At 38.1% G+C, this 18,418-nt stretch overlaps 1 protein-coding gene across 7 annotated transcripts in view; it reads right to left on the bottom strand.

The window, feature by feature from the left end:
* BBS9 (Bardet-Biedl syndrome 9) overlaps positions 1–18,418 on the bottom strand; it is a 453,139-nt gene that overhangs the window by 419,664 nt on the left and 15,057 nt on the right. For 6 of the 7 annotated variants that reach the window (XR_004682059.1, XM_035020866.1, XM_035020867.1 and 3 more), the window contains 3 exons: positions 11,956–12,106; positions 9,063–9,127; positions 3,235–3,348 (listed from right to left, as the gene is read on the bottom strand). Coding sequence is in view for 6 of the 7 variants with exons in the window: in XM_035020866.1 (XP_034876757.1) it covers positions 3,235–3,348; positions 9,063–9,127; positions 11,956–12,106 (330 nt within the window). In the remaining variant the exon portion in view is untranslated. Of the gene's footprint in view, positions 1–3,234; positions 3,349–6,576; positions 7,209–9,062; positions 9,128–11,955; positions 12,107–18,418 lie in introns of those variants that run through there. The other variant, XM_035020871.1, reaches the window with a different exon arrangement.

Here is an 18,418-nt window from a genome sequence, read left to right as displayed (position 1 = left end):
AGTATTATTTAGGCTCAAAATTCCTCCACTGGTGATTTCTTAACATACCTTAAAGGCAGAACCAACTAAAATCCAAGGCTGTAGAGTACTGCCATCTAGTGGTAGTTTATTCTGGTGCACATGCAAAATAAATTCACTCTGCCTTGCCGCTCCTTATAAATACATTTGTTTAAAATGGGACCAGGTTTTCTTGCTTAATTCCTTTCTTGAGAACTACTGACATGATTATACAACTAAATAATGCCACAAGAAGGCATCCTAAACACAGAGAAAGATAGAAGACAACAAATGTTAAGTTTCCTTTTTTAATTCCGGTAAGTCTAGGGAAGTTTTCAAATTAAAAGACTGACCCACTCACTCCCGGAAAGGTGCACATTAGGCACACACAGTGATATCAGGCTTAGAAAATGGGCTTTGTACTGAAATGTGCATACCTTGGAGTGACTTTTACTTTCTTCTTCTTAAGTTCTGTACTTTTTACAATTTATTTATATAGTATATGGCAGGGGGAGTTTTCAGGTTGAGAAAAAAATTTTTATAACCTAGTGACTCACTAACCCCATTTTCACATTCTATCCTAGGGAAATAATCAGAAATGTGGACAAAGAGTTATGTACAAAGATGTACATTTCAGCAAACAAAACAATCTTAATAGCTTCATAACAACCTACTGAATCTATGCATCAAAACTTCGTCATTCTCCTCTATTACTCATTTAGATCAGTTCTAATTTTTCTCTATTAGAAATAAATATATAAATGTATATATGAAAGGAAGGAAGGGAGGACAGAAAGAGGAAAGAAATAACTGTATGGCAACTTGATATGATTTTTTTATATTTTGGATCATTTCCTAATATACATTGCCATAAGTCACATATGAACATCCAAGAATATTTTCATGGTTTTCAATAGCCAACCTGCTATATAGGAGTATTATGTCACTTTACATGGTCCCAAGCAATGTAGGATATGTAGACTCTACTATCGCCTCCCTAGCATCAGATTTTATCCCATGGCTAATTTTTTTGACAGTTGTATTGAGATATTATATATCACCTCTTTAAAGTATACAGCTCAAGTATTTACTGTATTTATAGAACTGTACAACCATCACCATAATCTAATTTTAGAACATTTTCATCCTCCCAAAAAGAAATCATGTACCTATTAGTAGTAACTCGCTATTACCCCCTGGAAATCTGCCAATAAAGCTGATTTTTACTAATTTACCACCCCCACTATTTTTTCATATTTTTTGTAGATACCACAGTGATATTATGTGTTTCAAACCCTTTCAATGAAATAATCACTTCTGCTACTCAGACATTTCTGTTTCAAATTGTGAAATGTTCTGCTTAACCAAAGGAAAGTAAAGCATGTCAGAATGGCCTCTTGTTTTTTCAACAGGTACTTTTTAAGTGTAAGGCAAAGTTTAAGAAATAAGAGAAGGTATTATATAAGTACAAAGTCATCTGCTCTTTTCAAAAGAATTAGCAACTATATCATTACTTTGGAAGTCCATTATTAAATCTAGCAAAAATGTCACACAAAAGCAAGGAGTCCCTTTTTACTTATTTAAAACTTTATTTTAATTGGGTTAACTTGATCTGATAAAAAAAAAAGTACAGTGCAATCAATATAACATTTGATAGGTGGTCTAAAGAATTGTCTTGATTCTACCAAAAAAATTAAAACTTTCATTTAGCCAAAGCATTTTTTTCTCTTATCATAATTTTTTGGACTCCAGATGCACAGAATTTAGCAATTTGCCTTTTGAAGATTTAGTAGGGGAAAAGAATTAAAACAGTTTATTAAACAACAGAGGCCTTGGTCCCCTGATCATGTCAGACTTTTTTTTTTAAAGAACAGTGAAAATCAGTTCTGACAGCTGAGGTTAGGAAGGATACTTCACTGATAAAAGTTAGCCTCTCATCAAATTTTAGCACTTTCTCTCCTCTCTTCATCCAACTCTGGACATCTCCCATATTCCTTAAATAATCCAAACATTCCCATTACTCAAGTTAAGCAAGGCCACAATCTAGCCAAGTGTTTTGTTTCATATCACTTTATGCAAAACATTTATTTGTACATTACCACCTAAAATATTCCTGTTAATTGATATACTCAAATTCATTCTTCCTCACCTTTATCTCTATGTATGAAAGAACTGAATTCACACAAATGACTTCCAAAATAAAGTCATTTCTTTCATGTCACTAAAGAAAAATCTAACATAGGCAGTCTACATTTTAATACAATGATTAAACAATAAACTCATAAAAATATGAGCCCAGAAAGAGGTGAAATCCCTAGTTCATGTTCCACAGGTACCTCCCCACCCCACCCCAACACACACACACACACAACCACAAAGGTAAAGTGTCACTACCTGGCTTCCTGTCCTCACTCCAGCACCAGCAGCTCCTCTATCACCCTATCACAATGAAGTGAGAGGAGGTACGTGGTAGATAAAAAACTCTCCCATGCCAACAGCAACAGGGTACCCAAGCAAGCACCAAGCCCTGGTAACGCAGGAAGCTCTGGGATTAGGGTGGGCAGGCTGCACGTAGCCCCATGCTACTTAGAAAAAGATACTCCCCAAGGTGGAAGGAGCCCAGCCTCACTGAGCCAATACTTAGTAAATGTAATGCCTTTGTGAAATTTAGAAAAGGCCCCCTTCCTCTGGGGAGGTTTATTCCAGGCCAGGGCACATGCCTTGATGAGCAGGATGAGGTCTGCATTTCAGTCTCTGCTTGCCCCCAATCCAGGCACCCTAAAGCAGAAACAACCTACAGAACCCTGGGCAGTGGCCCTGGAGGGGGGCGAGGTGGGGAGAGGATTCTACAGCTTCACCCGGCCTATCACAAGTAGGTCAGGGACACCCTATCAAGGAGATCAACCCCTTCTTCCACTAAGAGAGGCAGTCACACAGTTCTACCCAAAAAAGCTCAATTTCAGTCAGCTCATGTACAAAGACAAAATTTAAAGAAAAGACATTTTTAGAAATATCTCTGTAGACCATATAAAAGTGCTGGTTATAGGAAAATCAAACACTTTTGATATTTAAAGTTTTTTCTTTTCATTATTTTGCTTGACCACTCGAATATAAAGGTCTCAATAAAATGTGTTTAACTCCCTCTGAGATTCATACCCCATGATCCTCCATTTTTATATGGCCAAATATCCTAAATCTGGTACTTGTAATAGCATACTCATGATTAATGCAAATTACCTTTTACACCACCAAATGATCCATAAGTCATATTGCAGGCTGTTCTCTGAAGATTATGTTCATACATCAATTTGATCTGATATTGGTTTCCATGTTCCACATTACCCAAGGTTCCTAAGGAGAAAAAAATTACAGAATTGCTTTGTATTTGTTTACATTTAAAAATATTCATTTCTTCTCATCCTCCATCCCAATTCTAAGTAATTCCATTTCAGTGAAATTTAAAATGACAAAGCACTAAAACAATGCGTATTAGGAATAATTAGCATACTGATGACACAGAATTCCAGCACAGTTAGAACAATTTAAGTCTTGGGTAGATTACACCATTAGATGAAATACCACCTTGGGTGACATTTCTTATCTATTTCCATTATGTTTGAGTAAAGTGTAATTATTTAAATAAAAACAGAACCATTCAATTTTAGTTCTGAAATAAATGAGGTCAAGTTCCTTATACTTAAACAATAATAGAGCAAAGACATGACTCAAAGTGTCTTAGAAAAAATTCCCCACACTTTCAAGCAATTCAGTTTCCTGTCCCAACTTTCAAAATACTCAAGCCCCTAATACACTATATCCTAATTTAATGGAGAGATATTCTAAAGTTTCCTTTAGCAAGTAAAGAGGACAATATGTTTTATTTGAAATCCTTGAAGAAGAATCTCCTTCAAAGCAAAGATACTTTTTCTGCATTTAATAGATCATATGTACTATAATTTCTTTCTATTTCTTTCCAAATTTGAAAAGATTCTTTTTTTTAATAAAGATTTTATTTATTTATTTGAGAGAGAGAGAACACGAGTGGGAGGGAGGGGCAGAGGAAAAGGGAGACTGAGCAAGAAGACTGATGCGGGGCTCGATCCCAGGACCCCAAGATCACAACTCGAGCTGAAGGCAGATACTCAAGCGACTCAGCCACCCAGGCACCTTGAAAAAGATTCCTTATATTTATTTTACTCTCTGGTTGTTAGGCTTTCTAGAGGACTTACAGCTGAAGCTATGTCCCAGTAACCAGGCAAGAACGTTATAGTTAAAAGAGGTGATAGAAAAAAAAAGGATTCAGAATGCAACTTTTTCCATTGAGCATCTTTGTCTTTCATTCAAAAATGCAAAATTTAAAGAAAAACTTAAAATATAAAGCAAATGAAACAGTCCCCAAACTGGATAGTATTAGATCATTAAAACAATCTAAACATATATGTCTATCTGTATGTATGTGTATACATATTTATACATGAGCATTTATTTTAGTCCAAAAGGTTTTACCAATGTACACTGAGGTTGTAAGAACCAAAATATTTCTATTTCCATTTTAGAAGTGAGGCAAGTACCCTAAGTTAAAAAAAAGTTTAAGGGACACCTGGGTGGCTCAGTCGGTTAAGGGTCTGCCTTCGATTCAGGTCATGATCCCAGTGTCCTGGGATCAAGTCCCACATCAGGATCCTTGCTCAGTGGGGAGCCTGCTTCTCCATCTGCTTGCCATTCCCCCCGCTTGTGCGTGCGCTCTCTCTCTCTCTGATAGATAAATAAATAAATATTTAAGAAATTTCCCCCCAAATCACACAGCTGGTAAAGGACAAAGTACTCAAAGTAGGTCTTTAGAGTTAGCACCATATAACCTGGTGCCTGGCTGTCCATCATTTTACAACTTGGAAAAAACTTGGTAAGCCAATGACAATTTTCCTAAATAAACCAGTCATCAAAAAACATCATTTCCACCTCCACCTTTCTTAGCCTGGCCTTTTCTTCATTTGGAAGGTGAAGGGTTGAAAGAGAAAACTAACGGGAGAATCTCCTGGAGGAAAATCACTTCTCTGATTTATGCCCCTAAAAATGGGAACAACAGACTTCACATACCAGTAGGATAATAAACAAAGAGAAAGACTCAAATTTGCCTGCTCACCCTGATAGATGAAACCTTTGTGAAATCTAAATGGTAGTAAAATCAGTAAGGTCCAGGGAAACTGAGGGGTAATTGCAACCACATGGGCCAAAAAAAAAGAAAGAAAAGAAAAAAAGAAACACACACACACTAAATAACTCACAGCCTTAACCTTAGGAGAGGTCTAGCCTCCAAGAAACCAGAAAAAAAAGTTCCAAGAAACTTGGAAATTTGGTCCCTACAGAAATTACAAATTTCATCCTGTACCTAAAACCAAATCAACTTCTCTGAGTAAGGAATGCACTTACACATGTTTGCTAGCTGAAAGGTCAGTGAACACAGGGGTCAGCATTCAATACTTAGACAAACTTGGCATGAAATGACACTAGGATTTGTGTTCTGAAAAAGCTCCAAAGGCAGTAGTAATCTTCAGATTTCAGGTAATAGCACTTTAAAACTTAATAATGCACCTACGGAGAACAGAAGACAATTTGTCTTCCTTAGATACTACTTTGGAATAAAGGTAGTATCTGAAAAATATAAAATTTCTGACCATTTTTTCCTAGAGAAGCATCGATGACACAAGATTAAAATTACTTATACACAGGTTTTGTCCTGGGATATACAGATTGAATATAGCAAGTGTATCTCTATGAATACAGTCCATGTATAGCTAAAATTAATATGAAGTTTCATTGGGGTGCCTGGGTGGCTCAGTCATTAAGCATCTGCCTTTGGCTCAGGTCATGATCCCAGGGTTCTGGGATCAAGGCCCGCATCGGGCTTGCTGCTCCGCGGGAAGCCTACTTCTCCCTCTCCCACTCCCCTTGCTTGTGTTCCTGCTCTCGCTCTCTCTCTCTCTCTGTCAAATAAATAAATAAAATCTTTAAAAATACATATATATGAAGTTTCATCAATTAGAAAGTAAAATGAATATTAGAACATTGATGCTATTGGCCTTATTTAAACACGATTTGATTTAAACAAAAAATTCTCTGGAAAAATCAAAGGTCCCTTGACAACAGTTTTTGGTGCAATTTTAGATAACTGTGGAGAAATCTAATGAAGTTAAATGAAATAAAAACCATTACAGAGTAAATTAAAAGGTTCATTGTGTTAAATAACCAAATTAGATTATATAAGCCTATCAAAAGTAAAGAACCACATCTTTTTGCCCACTCACGGCAAACATTAAAATTCTATAAATATGTCAAATGCTTAGCAAATGCTTGCTGAAGTACATAATTTTTGGAAAAGAATATTTAAGAGAATATAATCAGTATGGCTTACGCTCATACATCTGTAACCATTTACTCAAAAACTGAAGCCCATCAGAAAGGAATCTGAAATGCCATGTGATGCTTTTCCTTTAGGTATGATAAGGTGGGCTAACTTCATTTCAGCAACACCTTGCTATTTCTCTATATTAAGCATGCAATTGATAACATATCACCCACCAAAAAGAGGTCAGCACAGCGGCCTGACTATGAAGGGTTGTTTGGTGTGTCCAGGAGGTCTCCTCTAGTATGCCTCAAATCTTTTCTTAGAAGCACACAGCATAAAAAGAAACCAAAACATATTTCGGGAGGGAGCAGTCAGAGGTGAGAATGTCAAGTTCAGCTAACACTTTCATCTGTTGACACCAGCGGTTTTACTTAAACTAAAAAATGTTTACGCTTGCCCTGTTACAGTAAAAGCTAGGTAAAAGTTCAGTCTGGAACCTCAAGAAACATATTCAAGAGAACAAAAATATTAACTTCCCTGCTTCTCAATTCAAGCCAAGCCAGAAAAAATATACAAATTGTCAGCCTCCAAATATCATAAGAGGCTGAAGAAATGAGAGACAGAATAGGGAAGTGAGGTGGGACATAAGGGACTGTAGTTTAGAGAACTCTTTACACCCAGAGAATACAAAGCTTGCAAATGAATACAAAGAAGAAAAGAGCAATAAAATCACCATTCCCATGACAAATAACTTTCATTTTCAACACTAATTTGAAGGAAAATACCAATGTCCCATAAACAAGTTGTGACCAAACATGCCAGTTTCTTTCAGCAAGTCTTTTTGATAAACATACACTTTATCACTAATCTATTATGCCCTATGCCCCAGGGAAACCCTAGAGGTTTCTGTCTTTCTGGGCCATCACTCAAATGGGACCAGGGAAGGCCAAGAGTCTTACCTAATTTCTAGTTTGTAGGATTCTTCCCTCTCCTGCCCTCTGAGAACCTCCAGAAGGGACCAATTCTCCAAGAAGTATTCAGGGGTAACTGTGCACAGATTCCCCTCCTCCATGTCCTGTGAAACCCAGTTAATAGTAACACCTCACAGTTAACAGCCTTATGATGGAAAACAGAGGAACAACTAAATGCATGCAGGAAAGTAGCCTATATCACATCTTCTCCATTTATTCTGGAACACTAAATATTTGCCCTATCACTAGGAAAAGCAACATTTTTTATCACGAAACCAGTGGGAGTGTTTACCAATGACAGAGAGGTACTATGTTGGGCTTCTGACTTATAAATGGAAAAGTGGAAAAGAAAATGATAGTGGTAACAAAGGAAAAAAAAGAAGGAAGAATAAAAATAACACACAGTAATAAAGAGCCACTACCAATTGCCTCAGCACTACCCAAAAATTAGTTCACTCACACAGTCAACATATGCCTACCATATACCATACGCCAGGTTACCAAGCCTGCCTTCAAAATCTAATAGAACTTCACCCCCAAAAAGAGACTACTTAAGAATATCCAGCTCGGGGGCACCTAGGTTGCTGAGCTGGTTGAGCGTCCGATTCTTGCTCAGCTCAGGTCTTGATCTCAGGGTCATGAGTTCAAGCGCCACATTGGGCTCCACACTGGGTTGAGGGTATATAAATATACACATATAAATACAGTAAAGACAAATCATTACTCAAACTGAAAGCAAAATACAAAGAAAGCCCAAATAAGAGAATGAATATGAAAAATTCAAATCCTAGAAGCTAATATTTAGAGCAAACTCCAAAGAACACCTCTTGTATAAGGAACAGATGCCCAATTAGCTTTATTGTACCCATAAAAAAATGTTCCCAATATTGACATCCATGAAAATAACTCAGCTTGAACTAAAATGTATCTAATTACTACAAAATTTTTTAAGTTACCTTTTATATTTAATAAGGATCAAAATGCTGAAACCAAACTATAATTAACTGCTATACTGGTACCTAACGAACAGTGTCAGAGAATGACAAGTGCCTTAAGGCAGGCTGAGTAAAAACAACCAAAAGCCAAGAAATTTGAACTGCAAAGAGAAAACACTTGAGGTTCATCAAAGAAAAAGTACTTTAAACCACCATGACTCTCAGCATCTAATGAATTTTGTTGTTGCTATTAAACATTTCCTAAAACCCAAGTATCCGGGATAAAAGGCACAGCATAAGGAATACAGTCAATGGTAATGTAATAGCGTTGTATGGTGACTGATGGTAGCCACACTTATGGCGAGCACAGCATAATGTATAGAGAAGTGGAATCACTATGCTGTACACCTGAAACTAATGTAATATCGTGTGTCACAGCTATGCTTTAATAAAAAATAAATAAAAATTTTTTAAAACACTCAAGTATCCTAAGTATACAGAATTGGCCTCTATTAGTCACAGACAATCCTGGACACAATTCCTGAGAAGGAGATTTCAAGGAATCCTCTACTAGAAATTTAAATATGCATATAAATAGCAAACCAAAAAAAAAAAAAATGTAATAGCCTAAGTACCTGAAAAAATAAATGAACAAGGGAAAATGTTAACCAAGATAAGAAAATCTTCAACCAAATGTTTTGTGTGTTCTCTAGCAAGTGAACATAAGTGAGTATCTATTCTTACATAACATTAAGAGTTTTTAAATTAAGGTTTTTTAATACAAATTTTACATTAGAAAAAAACGTTTCTTACCTGAGATAGAATAGACACAAAGTTTTCTAGAATGCAACACAGCCAAATGAAGCATTTCAGTACCTCTGAAAAATGGGAAAAGTTTTAAGTTTAAATATCAATTTCAGATGTAACAAAAAAAATTATAAAATATTTTTAAAAGAGACTATAACCACAACATACCATCAGTAAACTAAAAATTTACTACATAACATTCAAAACTGAAAAATAAATGTAACAACAAACACCCACTTTGACAATCCCAGAGGCTCAAGGACTCTGCCTCAAGGAACTAACTGCCTGAAGTCACTGGAGCCTCCCAGGAGAAGTCGCATCTGAGGCCTCTTCATGAGGGCTCTCCAGTAATACAGAGATCCAAGTTCTGGCCCTGTCTCTCTGGGTAATTAACCTATGACCTTGGGCAAGTTACTTAATCTCTCTGAGCCTGTTTCCCCCTCCGGAAAATAAGAGGTTTCAATTAAATGAAATAAAATCATGCGACAGCACCTTGTAAAGTATAAAGCACCACAGAATGCTAATCATTATTAGTAAATGGCATATGTCACTTCCAGCTCAGAAATTTTATTAAAGGCACTGAAAATATTTCAGTTTGGACTAAACTGCCACTATCACCAATACACTTCTCAGCCCCTATCAAGTGGTTTCCAAGACATAACACAGTCTAGAAATCCTAAGTCCAGTCTTCAAGATCAGGTCAGTGGATAGAAATGAGTAAAGGGTGTAAATGGCTGTGGTCTGCTGCAGAGTAGGGCCAGACTAGAGGAAGTAACTACTACTCAGTTCTGGGCATGTGGTCAAATCTCCACATTTTTTCAAGAAAACCCAGAAAGCAGGGATTTTATGTGAAATCTCCAGTTCTTAAATACTGGCAACTCTTTTAAATTTAAAACACATCTGCAAGCAGTCCTCCAGTGTACGACATCTGATACAGACTCTGTTTGTTCTAAACTAGAAAGACTATAAATGAAATCCGAAGACCTGGATTGGGGTCCTGACTGTGCACCTTGGTATCTGTGTAATCATTTAACCTTTCAGAGTGTTAATCTCTCATTTACAAAATAAGAATTATATTAGATAATACCTGCAAAACATCGTTATAATGAATGTAAATGCTCACCATTCACTCTACTACCAGAAAATGCAAATATATATACAACTATCACATACTCAATACTGACTTCAAAAAAATTTTGCACACTCAAAACAATTTTTCTATCATGCACAGGAAAAGAACATTATGTCATAGAAAGATAACAGAGTATGGAGTCAGATAGACCTAGGTCTAAATCCTGGCTGTGTGACCTAAAGCTCTGAGCTCTAGCTAGTTTCCTTCTCTTTAAATACAGATCACATCTTATAGATAAGATTAATGAGACAGTACTAGTTAGTTAATACTAGTACACTATCCACTCATTAATGTTAACCCCCTCCCTTCCAACAAGTGACCACATAGATAAAAGCTATACTTAGGACTACTGAACAGAATGATCGTGACAGCACCTCACTCTTTTAAAAAATGAAAAGATAGGGCGCCTGGATGGCTCAGTTGGTTAAGCGACTACCTTCGGCTCAGGTCATGATCCTGGAGTCCCGGGATCGAGTCCCTCATCAGGCTCCCTGCTCAGCAAGGGGTCTGCTTCTCCCTCTGACCCTCTTCCCTCTCGTGCTCTCTGTCTCTCATTCTCTCTCAAATTAATAAATAAAATCTTTAAAAAAAATGAAAAGATAAAAATGCTTTTTTTAGAGGCAAGAATCCTTCTGTCTCCTTACTTTATAAATCTATCATGCTTAATATATGCTAGGTATACAACAGGCACCTAATCATCATCTACTTTTAGATGGAGTAGATATTTACCAACCACGTCAGACACAAAATCTCTCTGATCCAGCCTATCACAGTGCATCAAAGTCCTACCTCATGCCCTGCCTATAGCATCCATGAAACACCTTCCCATCAGAATAAAACATCACTAGAAGGAGGCTAATGTTCAAGAATTGTTGTTCAGATTTTTCTAGCAAGAGTCAAGGCCCTGAATAAATGGTAATTGTGGACAGTAAATTATGACAAACAAATGTAGTGAGTCAAAATCCAGAGCTCAGGGTACTCCCAGACTTAGGAAGGCAAAGGGAATTTAAAAAAAAAAAAAAAGGTAAGGAATAATAAGACCACCTCTATCTATACAACTTTTCACAATACATACTTTTATAATGATTAAGAAACATAGGCTCAATTTTAAGAAAATTCATGTATGAAAATAAGATAAAATCAGCAGTATCATCAGGAAATAAAAAGCAGACCTATTACACAAAATGCAAACTAATAAACAGCTTCCTAAAATAAATTAGTTTTAAAAATAAAGTATTTTGAAACAAAGCTCTTGTAAAAGTTAGACTTACTTTGTGGATTGAGCTGGCTTCTTTTAAGAAACTAAAGACCTTTCTACACCAAATAAGTGCAGTAATTCATTTTAAAGCTTCAAAGTAATTTGTCAAATACCATAACTGCTACTTTGTCTAATTATTTAAACATTTATATAACCTAGGCAATTAGTGCTTTAAGTAAGTGAATAGTTTCTATTTCTTTATTTATTTTAAATAAATAAAGCTTTTAAAAGCTTATCTCTTTTCCTTTAAACTTCTGATAAACTTCTGGCATGTTAGGTCTGTTACCATAAAATGAAGTCCTAAATTATTCTCATAAATCTGCAGGTTTCCATATAAAAATATATATATATTCATCCAGTACATGAGGAACACCCAGGTAACAGTAATCAGAAAATATATTTAACTCATGGATAACCTTTTTTTATTTAAGCGTCCACAAAAATGACACAATCAGGGAATGACATACTCCAAGTAAGATAAAATGTCACAATTAAGGAGCTATACTTACGAAACAAACTTCCCTACTTCCACTTGCAATATTGGATCTCGTAGATGCACTTCTAGAAGCAAATCTTCAGCTTGAGTTCCATCTCCTGTTTTTACAGGATGGGGGTTAAAGATTCTTAGGTATCCCATAAAGCTACCCACAATTATTTTATCTGTAGAGAGATGTTTTTAAAAGATATAAGAAGAAACAAACATTAGCAACAAAATATCTTTGGAAATAAACTTTCTAATGTCTAAAAGAAAAATTTAAAAATGAAAACAATCAAGTGTTGCTTCATATACAAAGGCTAATCTGCCAGCGGATGACATAATTAAAATGAACTTATTTTAATGACATAGCTTTTCAAAAACAACTTTTTTTATATCACCAATATTCAAGCATACTAATATATTATGTGTTTTTCCTTTTTTTTTTTTAAGATTTTATTTATTTATATGAGAGAGAGAGGGAGAGAGCACATGAGAGGGGGAGGATCAGAGGGAGAAGCAGACTCCCCACCGAGCAGGGAGCCTGATGCGGGACTTGATCTAGGGACTCCAGGATCATGACCTGAGCCAAAGGCAGTCGCTTAACCAACTGAGCCACCCAGGTGCCCCTATTATGTGTTTTTCCTAAGCCTTGCTTTGGTGTCAGTAGTTATAATTTAACTCAGTCAAAGCAAGTCCTTTCACAAAAGACTAGTATAAGGTTGTACACTGATTTCATCATAGAGTGTCAACTCTACAGCTGTCGAAATCATTGTATTAAAAAGAATTCTGAGCCCTCACCAGACAGAATGCTCTGATGAACAACGTCTGTACTTGGACACAAGAGGGGGAAATGGTAAGATAGGTGTTGTGGGTTGAATTGTGCCCCCACGCCAAAAAAAGATATGCTGAAATCCTAACCCCCAGTATCCATGACTTTATTTGGAAATAGGGTCTTCACAGATGTAATCAAGTTAAGATGAGGTCACACTCAATTAGGTGTGCGATAAAACTCTCTTATAAGAATAGAAAGTGGGGTGGGGGGTCGGCCTGGGTGGTGCAGTCAGTTGAGTGTCCAACTCTTGGTTTTGGCTCAGGTCATGATCTCAGGGTGGTAGAATCCAGCTCCCAGTCGGGCACCACACTCAGTGCAGAGTCTGCTTGAGACCTTCTCCCTCTCCCTCTGCCCCTCCTCTCTGCGCTCGCTCTTTCTCTCTCTCTCAAATAAATAAAATCTTTAAAAAAAAAAAAAAAAAAGGAAGGAAGAAGGAAGGGAGGAAAGGGAGGGAGGGAGGGAGGGGGGTGGGAGGGAGGAGAATGCCATGTGAAGACATTTAAGGAGAAGATGATCATGTGGCAATGGAGACAGTGATTAGAGTGATAAATCCACAAGCCAAAGAATGCCTGGGACTACCAGAAGCTGGAAGAGGCAAAGAGGGATCCTAGAGGCTTCAGGGGTAGGATGGCCCTGCCGACACCTTGATTTTCGACTTCTAGCCTCTAAAAACTGTCAGAATAAATTTCTGTTGCTTTAAGCCACTCGATTTGTGGTACTTTGTTATGGCAGCCCTAGGAAACTAATACTTTAGGTGTCAGTTTTGAAATTGCTGTATTAGTATAGAATATTGACTTTTTCCATCTGCTTAGAAGTAGGAGTTCTACATACTTTTTTTTTTTTTTTTTTTTTTTAGATTTTATTTATTTATTTGACAGAGAGATAGACAGAAGAGCACAAGCAGAGGGAGTGGCAGAGGGAGAGGGAGAAGCAGGCTCTGCACTGAGCAGGGAACCCAACGCGGGACTCGATCCCAGGACCCTGAGATCATGACCCGAGCCGAAGGCAGACGCCCAACCATCTGAGCCACCCAGGCGCCCCGGAGTTCTACATACTTATTTGCTGAGAGCTTATCGCATGCCAACTAATGGTCTCTGTAACTTTTATGTATTAACTCATTAAATCCTCATAAGAACCATATGAGAGAGGTACTATCCTAAGAATTTCAATCCTGAATAGAGACACCAGGAATCCGCTGCTAGATGATCTGATGGCAGACCCCAGGAGTTCTATACAGTCTCTAGAGCCATGCTGTTCCCATCCCCTGCTAAGGTTTGGCCAATTAAACTCTTCCTGCATTTGGGAGATCTATGCCACTCTCACTCCAATCCCTCTTTTATTTATATTTATCAGAGTTGTTTCCTATAACTTGTGACCCAAAAAAAAAATTTCGGAAAGAAATTGGCAGCAGAGAATAAACTGCAGGTACCAATTCCTGCAGGAATATTTGGAAATTGGTTCTTGAGTTGAGTTGGGACACAAAGCAGTAAGACTCTAGGCAGGGTTAAATAACAATAAAATTGTACACGGTGACAGATGGTTAATCAAGTTAACCCTCCAGGCAAATGGGACCCTGTGCCCACTGCAGGTGACACTCTGGTGGACTGGATAGCTGCTGCCCTAGGCCAACTCAACAGGAAGGAGGAATGCCAAACCATACATAAGATGGCTTTTCTAAGAGCACTGGATAATTTAAAATAAGAGAATGATAAGTTTAAACCTCAAAATTTCCATCTCAGGGTAAAGAATAAAATTCAGGGTCCTTGGGACTCTGCAGAAAGAATTTCTTTCTTCTTATATCTGTGAGGCTTAACCACTAAGAATCTACTTCAGGGACTGATTCTGTAGGTTTTAAATTACAGTAACAAATGAGTATGCATAAAAGCAAAGATATTCATCACAAAGAATGGGATTACAATGTTACATAATGAGGTTACTAGCAAAGTCTAGAAGGCTTGGATATACTTAAACCTCCAAACTTTTCTAAAACACTCCTCACTGAGCTTCCTATGTATCCCACCATGCCCTAATCCCTATTTCACTTACTAAATAACCAAGATTCAACTTCAACACAGCCCTTTCTTCAGAGATAAGAGGAAGCCAGGATGGCGAAGTCCACCTGGTGACAATTTAACCCCTAGAATCAAAATGTGTAAGTATGAGTATTAAAATAGTAGAACTTTTGGGGCGCCTGGGTGGCTCAGTCATTAAGCATCTGCCTTCGGCTCAGGTCATGATCCCAGGGTCTTGGGATCGAGCCTCGTGTGGGGCTCCCTGCTCCACGGGAAGCCTGCTTCTCCCTCTCCCACTCCCCCTGCTTGTGTTCCCTCTCTTGCTGTGTCTCTCTCTGTCAAATAAATAAATAAAATCTTAAAAAAAAAAAACAGTAGAACTTTTATAGTAACCAGATCTCAGGTAACCGTCTAATTCTCACAGATTTTAAGCTATGATTAATGGGATCCCCAGGAATGAAATGAATGACTCATTAAGACCCTTTTTTTCACAGTGGTTCATTTTTGTTGTTGTTGTTAGAGTAGTATTCAATTTTAAGAAGGTCCTATAATGTGTTTGTCAAACTCAAGCCTTTTTTGAAATCTATAACCAAAAATATTACAGGTCCCTGAAAAAGACTAACTCAAGCCACCACACAGACAGTCATGGCATCTCACCCATTTCCACAATGAAGTCAATTTACAGACTCAGAGTCCCTTGAATAAAGACAATACAGTGCACAGATGTTGCTGTAACACCACACATGTCTAATATAAAGTTTCCTCAGATCCTTCTCTACAGGACAAGTACTTATTTATCCAGGTACACTGAGGAAAGGGAAATACCCAAACTTTGTGAGAATACTGAATATTGGCTCTGAGTTACTACTAAATCGGGAAGCCTAGAAATATACTGTTGTTGCTAATTATGGAGACTCAGTGATAAATGAATTTTTTAACTTAGTTCACCCAGTGGGAGAGCAAAGCCAGCCTATGATTTCTCACCCAGTTTCTGAAAGTTTAAAGGAAATGTATTTTCACAGAAAATAGTAGAACATCCTTTTGGTTCCCTAACATGTACATGAAGGATATTATATGGGGAGAGCTATATGGAAGCCAATGGAACTCTATCTCCCCATCAGGGAGAAAAATCAAAATCAGTACCACAGGTAGGGGTGCCTGGGTGGTTCAGTTGGTCCGACTCTTGGTTTCAGCTCAGGTCTTGATCTCCAGGTTGTGAGTTCAAGCCCTGTGATGGGCTCCACGCTGGGCATGGAGCCTACTTAAATACATACATGCATACATACATACACACACACATACATACCACTGCTAGGCCTGATTTGGGGTAGTTTTCAAAATTCAATGCCAAAAAGCGTTAATATGCATATGTGGTGATTCCTACCACATCCCTATTTAATAACCAAATCTGTCAATATTCAAGTTTAATGGGTCTTATAGAGAGAGTTAGGGTTGATCAGTATAACTTAAAGAGTAATCCCAAATTCTTCTATTATTCCACATCTTGTCTTTCTTGGAGCCAACTAATACAATCCATCTACTTGAATACAGTTTTAGATCTTAATAATGCATTTCTCCTTTCTAAACAGAAAGAGTTTGCTTTCACGGGACAGGAATAGGCATATATCTTTAAATGTACTGCCACAATCCAATCTGCAGAAACCAGGACTACCTCATCATCATCTCTTAAGCGCCAAATGATGCTGAAAGAAATATGAGTGAAGCCCAGGGATCTCCAAGGATCCTCCCCCACACTGTCTGGATCAGTAGTAAATGAAACTACTACAGTCCTCTTTAGGCAAGCATTAATGTACTACATCCCTCAGGAATACAGGCCTAGACCAATTCTCTGGTCCCTCCATCTCCACTCAAGACCAAGAGCCCTAACCAGACAGAAGGTAGTAAAAAAAAAAAAAAAAAAAAAGTAAGTAGCATAGTTACACAGCCCAGTAACCAGATACAAAACAGAAGGTATCCCTCCAATATGACTTCTTTAAGTTACCATACAATTTTTTCTACTCCTCCATCTTAATTTTAAAATTTTTCCTTCTCTCCCTCAACTATTATATATAAGTTTGGATAGAGATTGTATATACCACTGAGTCTAGAGGCAGCACAATATTGGAACGTGATCATGACTAAATGACAAGGGAAAGGGATATCACCCAAAGATCCTGGACTTGCAGAGTTGGGGCTCCCTGAAAGTGCCTCTGAAGCAGCAGGTGTGCATGGTTCTTATCTCCCAATGCAGATGAGTAACAGCACGTGCTTGTGGAGCTGTACAAGGGACAGTTGCCCCTTGTGAGACATAAATGCTGAGTAGCTAAAAGATAAACGTAGTAGCTATTTTTCAGTCAGCTTTATGTGTTTTCCACTTAAGATTCTTGCAGTAAACTCTCCTCCAGACCACAGGCTGGCATGGAATCTAAACTGCACCACTCAGACTCTCCTACTCACTCCCACTTCTTACTATCTGTCTCTCCCACAAATCTGAATCTTGAATTGAGAAGAACAGGAAAGTAAGTACCACTTTAAATTCATGGAGTCTAATTTCAACTGGGATCTCAAGATTAGTAAGGAATCCTTCTATGTATCAAGTTGGCTTTGCCTAAAACAATTTCAAGATGCCTAATACCACCTTTCCTCTCTCTGATCACTCCAAAGAAAAGTAGGGGTCATTATTGTCTCAACTTCCCAAACTGACCTGCAAATTTCTCTTCATCTGTATCTGTTCTTACCCTCTTGCCTTCTGTCACAGTGAAAAAAAAAAGTTCTCACACCTTCCATCTGCACACCTGATCCCATCTCTGACTGTCTTCTCTGGATCCCTGCTCTATTTTTTTTTTAAAGATTTTATTTATTTATTTATTTGAGAGAGAGAATGAGAGAGAGAGAGCAGGAGAGGGGGGAGGGTCAGAGGGAGAAGCAGACTCCCTGCCAAGCAGGGAACCTGATGCGGGACTCGATCCCGGGACTCCAGGATCATGACCTGAGCCGAAGGCAGTCGCTTAACCAACTGAGCCACCCAGGCGCCCTCTATTTTTTTTTTTAAGATGTTATTTTTAAATAACCTCTATACCCAACATGGGGCTCAAACCTACAACCCTGGGATAAAGAGTCACATGCTCCACCAACCAAGCCAGTCAGATGCCCCATCCTTGCTTTAATATATCCTTTATGCTATACATTGAATTTTTCCCACTTCTTGGGGCGCCTGGGTGGCTCAGTGGGGCGCCTGGGTGGCTCAGTCGTTAAGCGTCTGCCTTCAGCTCAGGTCATGATCCCAGGGTCCTGGGATTGAGCCCTGCATCAGGCTCCCTGCTCGCCGGGAAGCCTGCTTCTCCCTCTCCCACTCCCCCTGCTTATGTTCCCTCTCTCGCTGTCTCTGTCGAATTTTTCCCACTTCTCTTTACCCTACATTACCGTCAGTCATCATCCTCCATGCTTCCTTTCACAGCTAAGTTTCTTTAAAGGGCCATAAACACTCAGTCTTCCCTACCTCCTACTCCTTCAGTCACTGCAAATCTAGATTTTGTTACCATTGTGCCCACTCATCCACCCTCATGGAGAACACTAATGAATGACTTGTTGCTAAATGGCATGGAAACTTCAGTCTTCGTGTCACTAAACCTTGCCTCCCAGGTACCAGC

Source organism: Mirounga leonina, unplaced genomic scaffold (genome assembly GCF_011800145.1).
Source record: "Mirounga leonina isolate KUSES-001 unplaced genomic scaffold, KU_Mleo_1.0 Mir_174, whole genome shotgun sequence".
Classification (NCBI taxonomy): domain Eukaryota; kingdom Metazoa; phylum Chordata; class Mammalia; order Carnivora; family Phocidae; genus Mirounga; species Mirounga leonina.
This window is presented reverse-complemented; position numbering and strand designations above follow the sequence as displayed.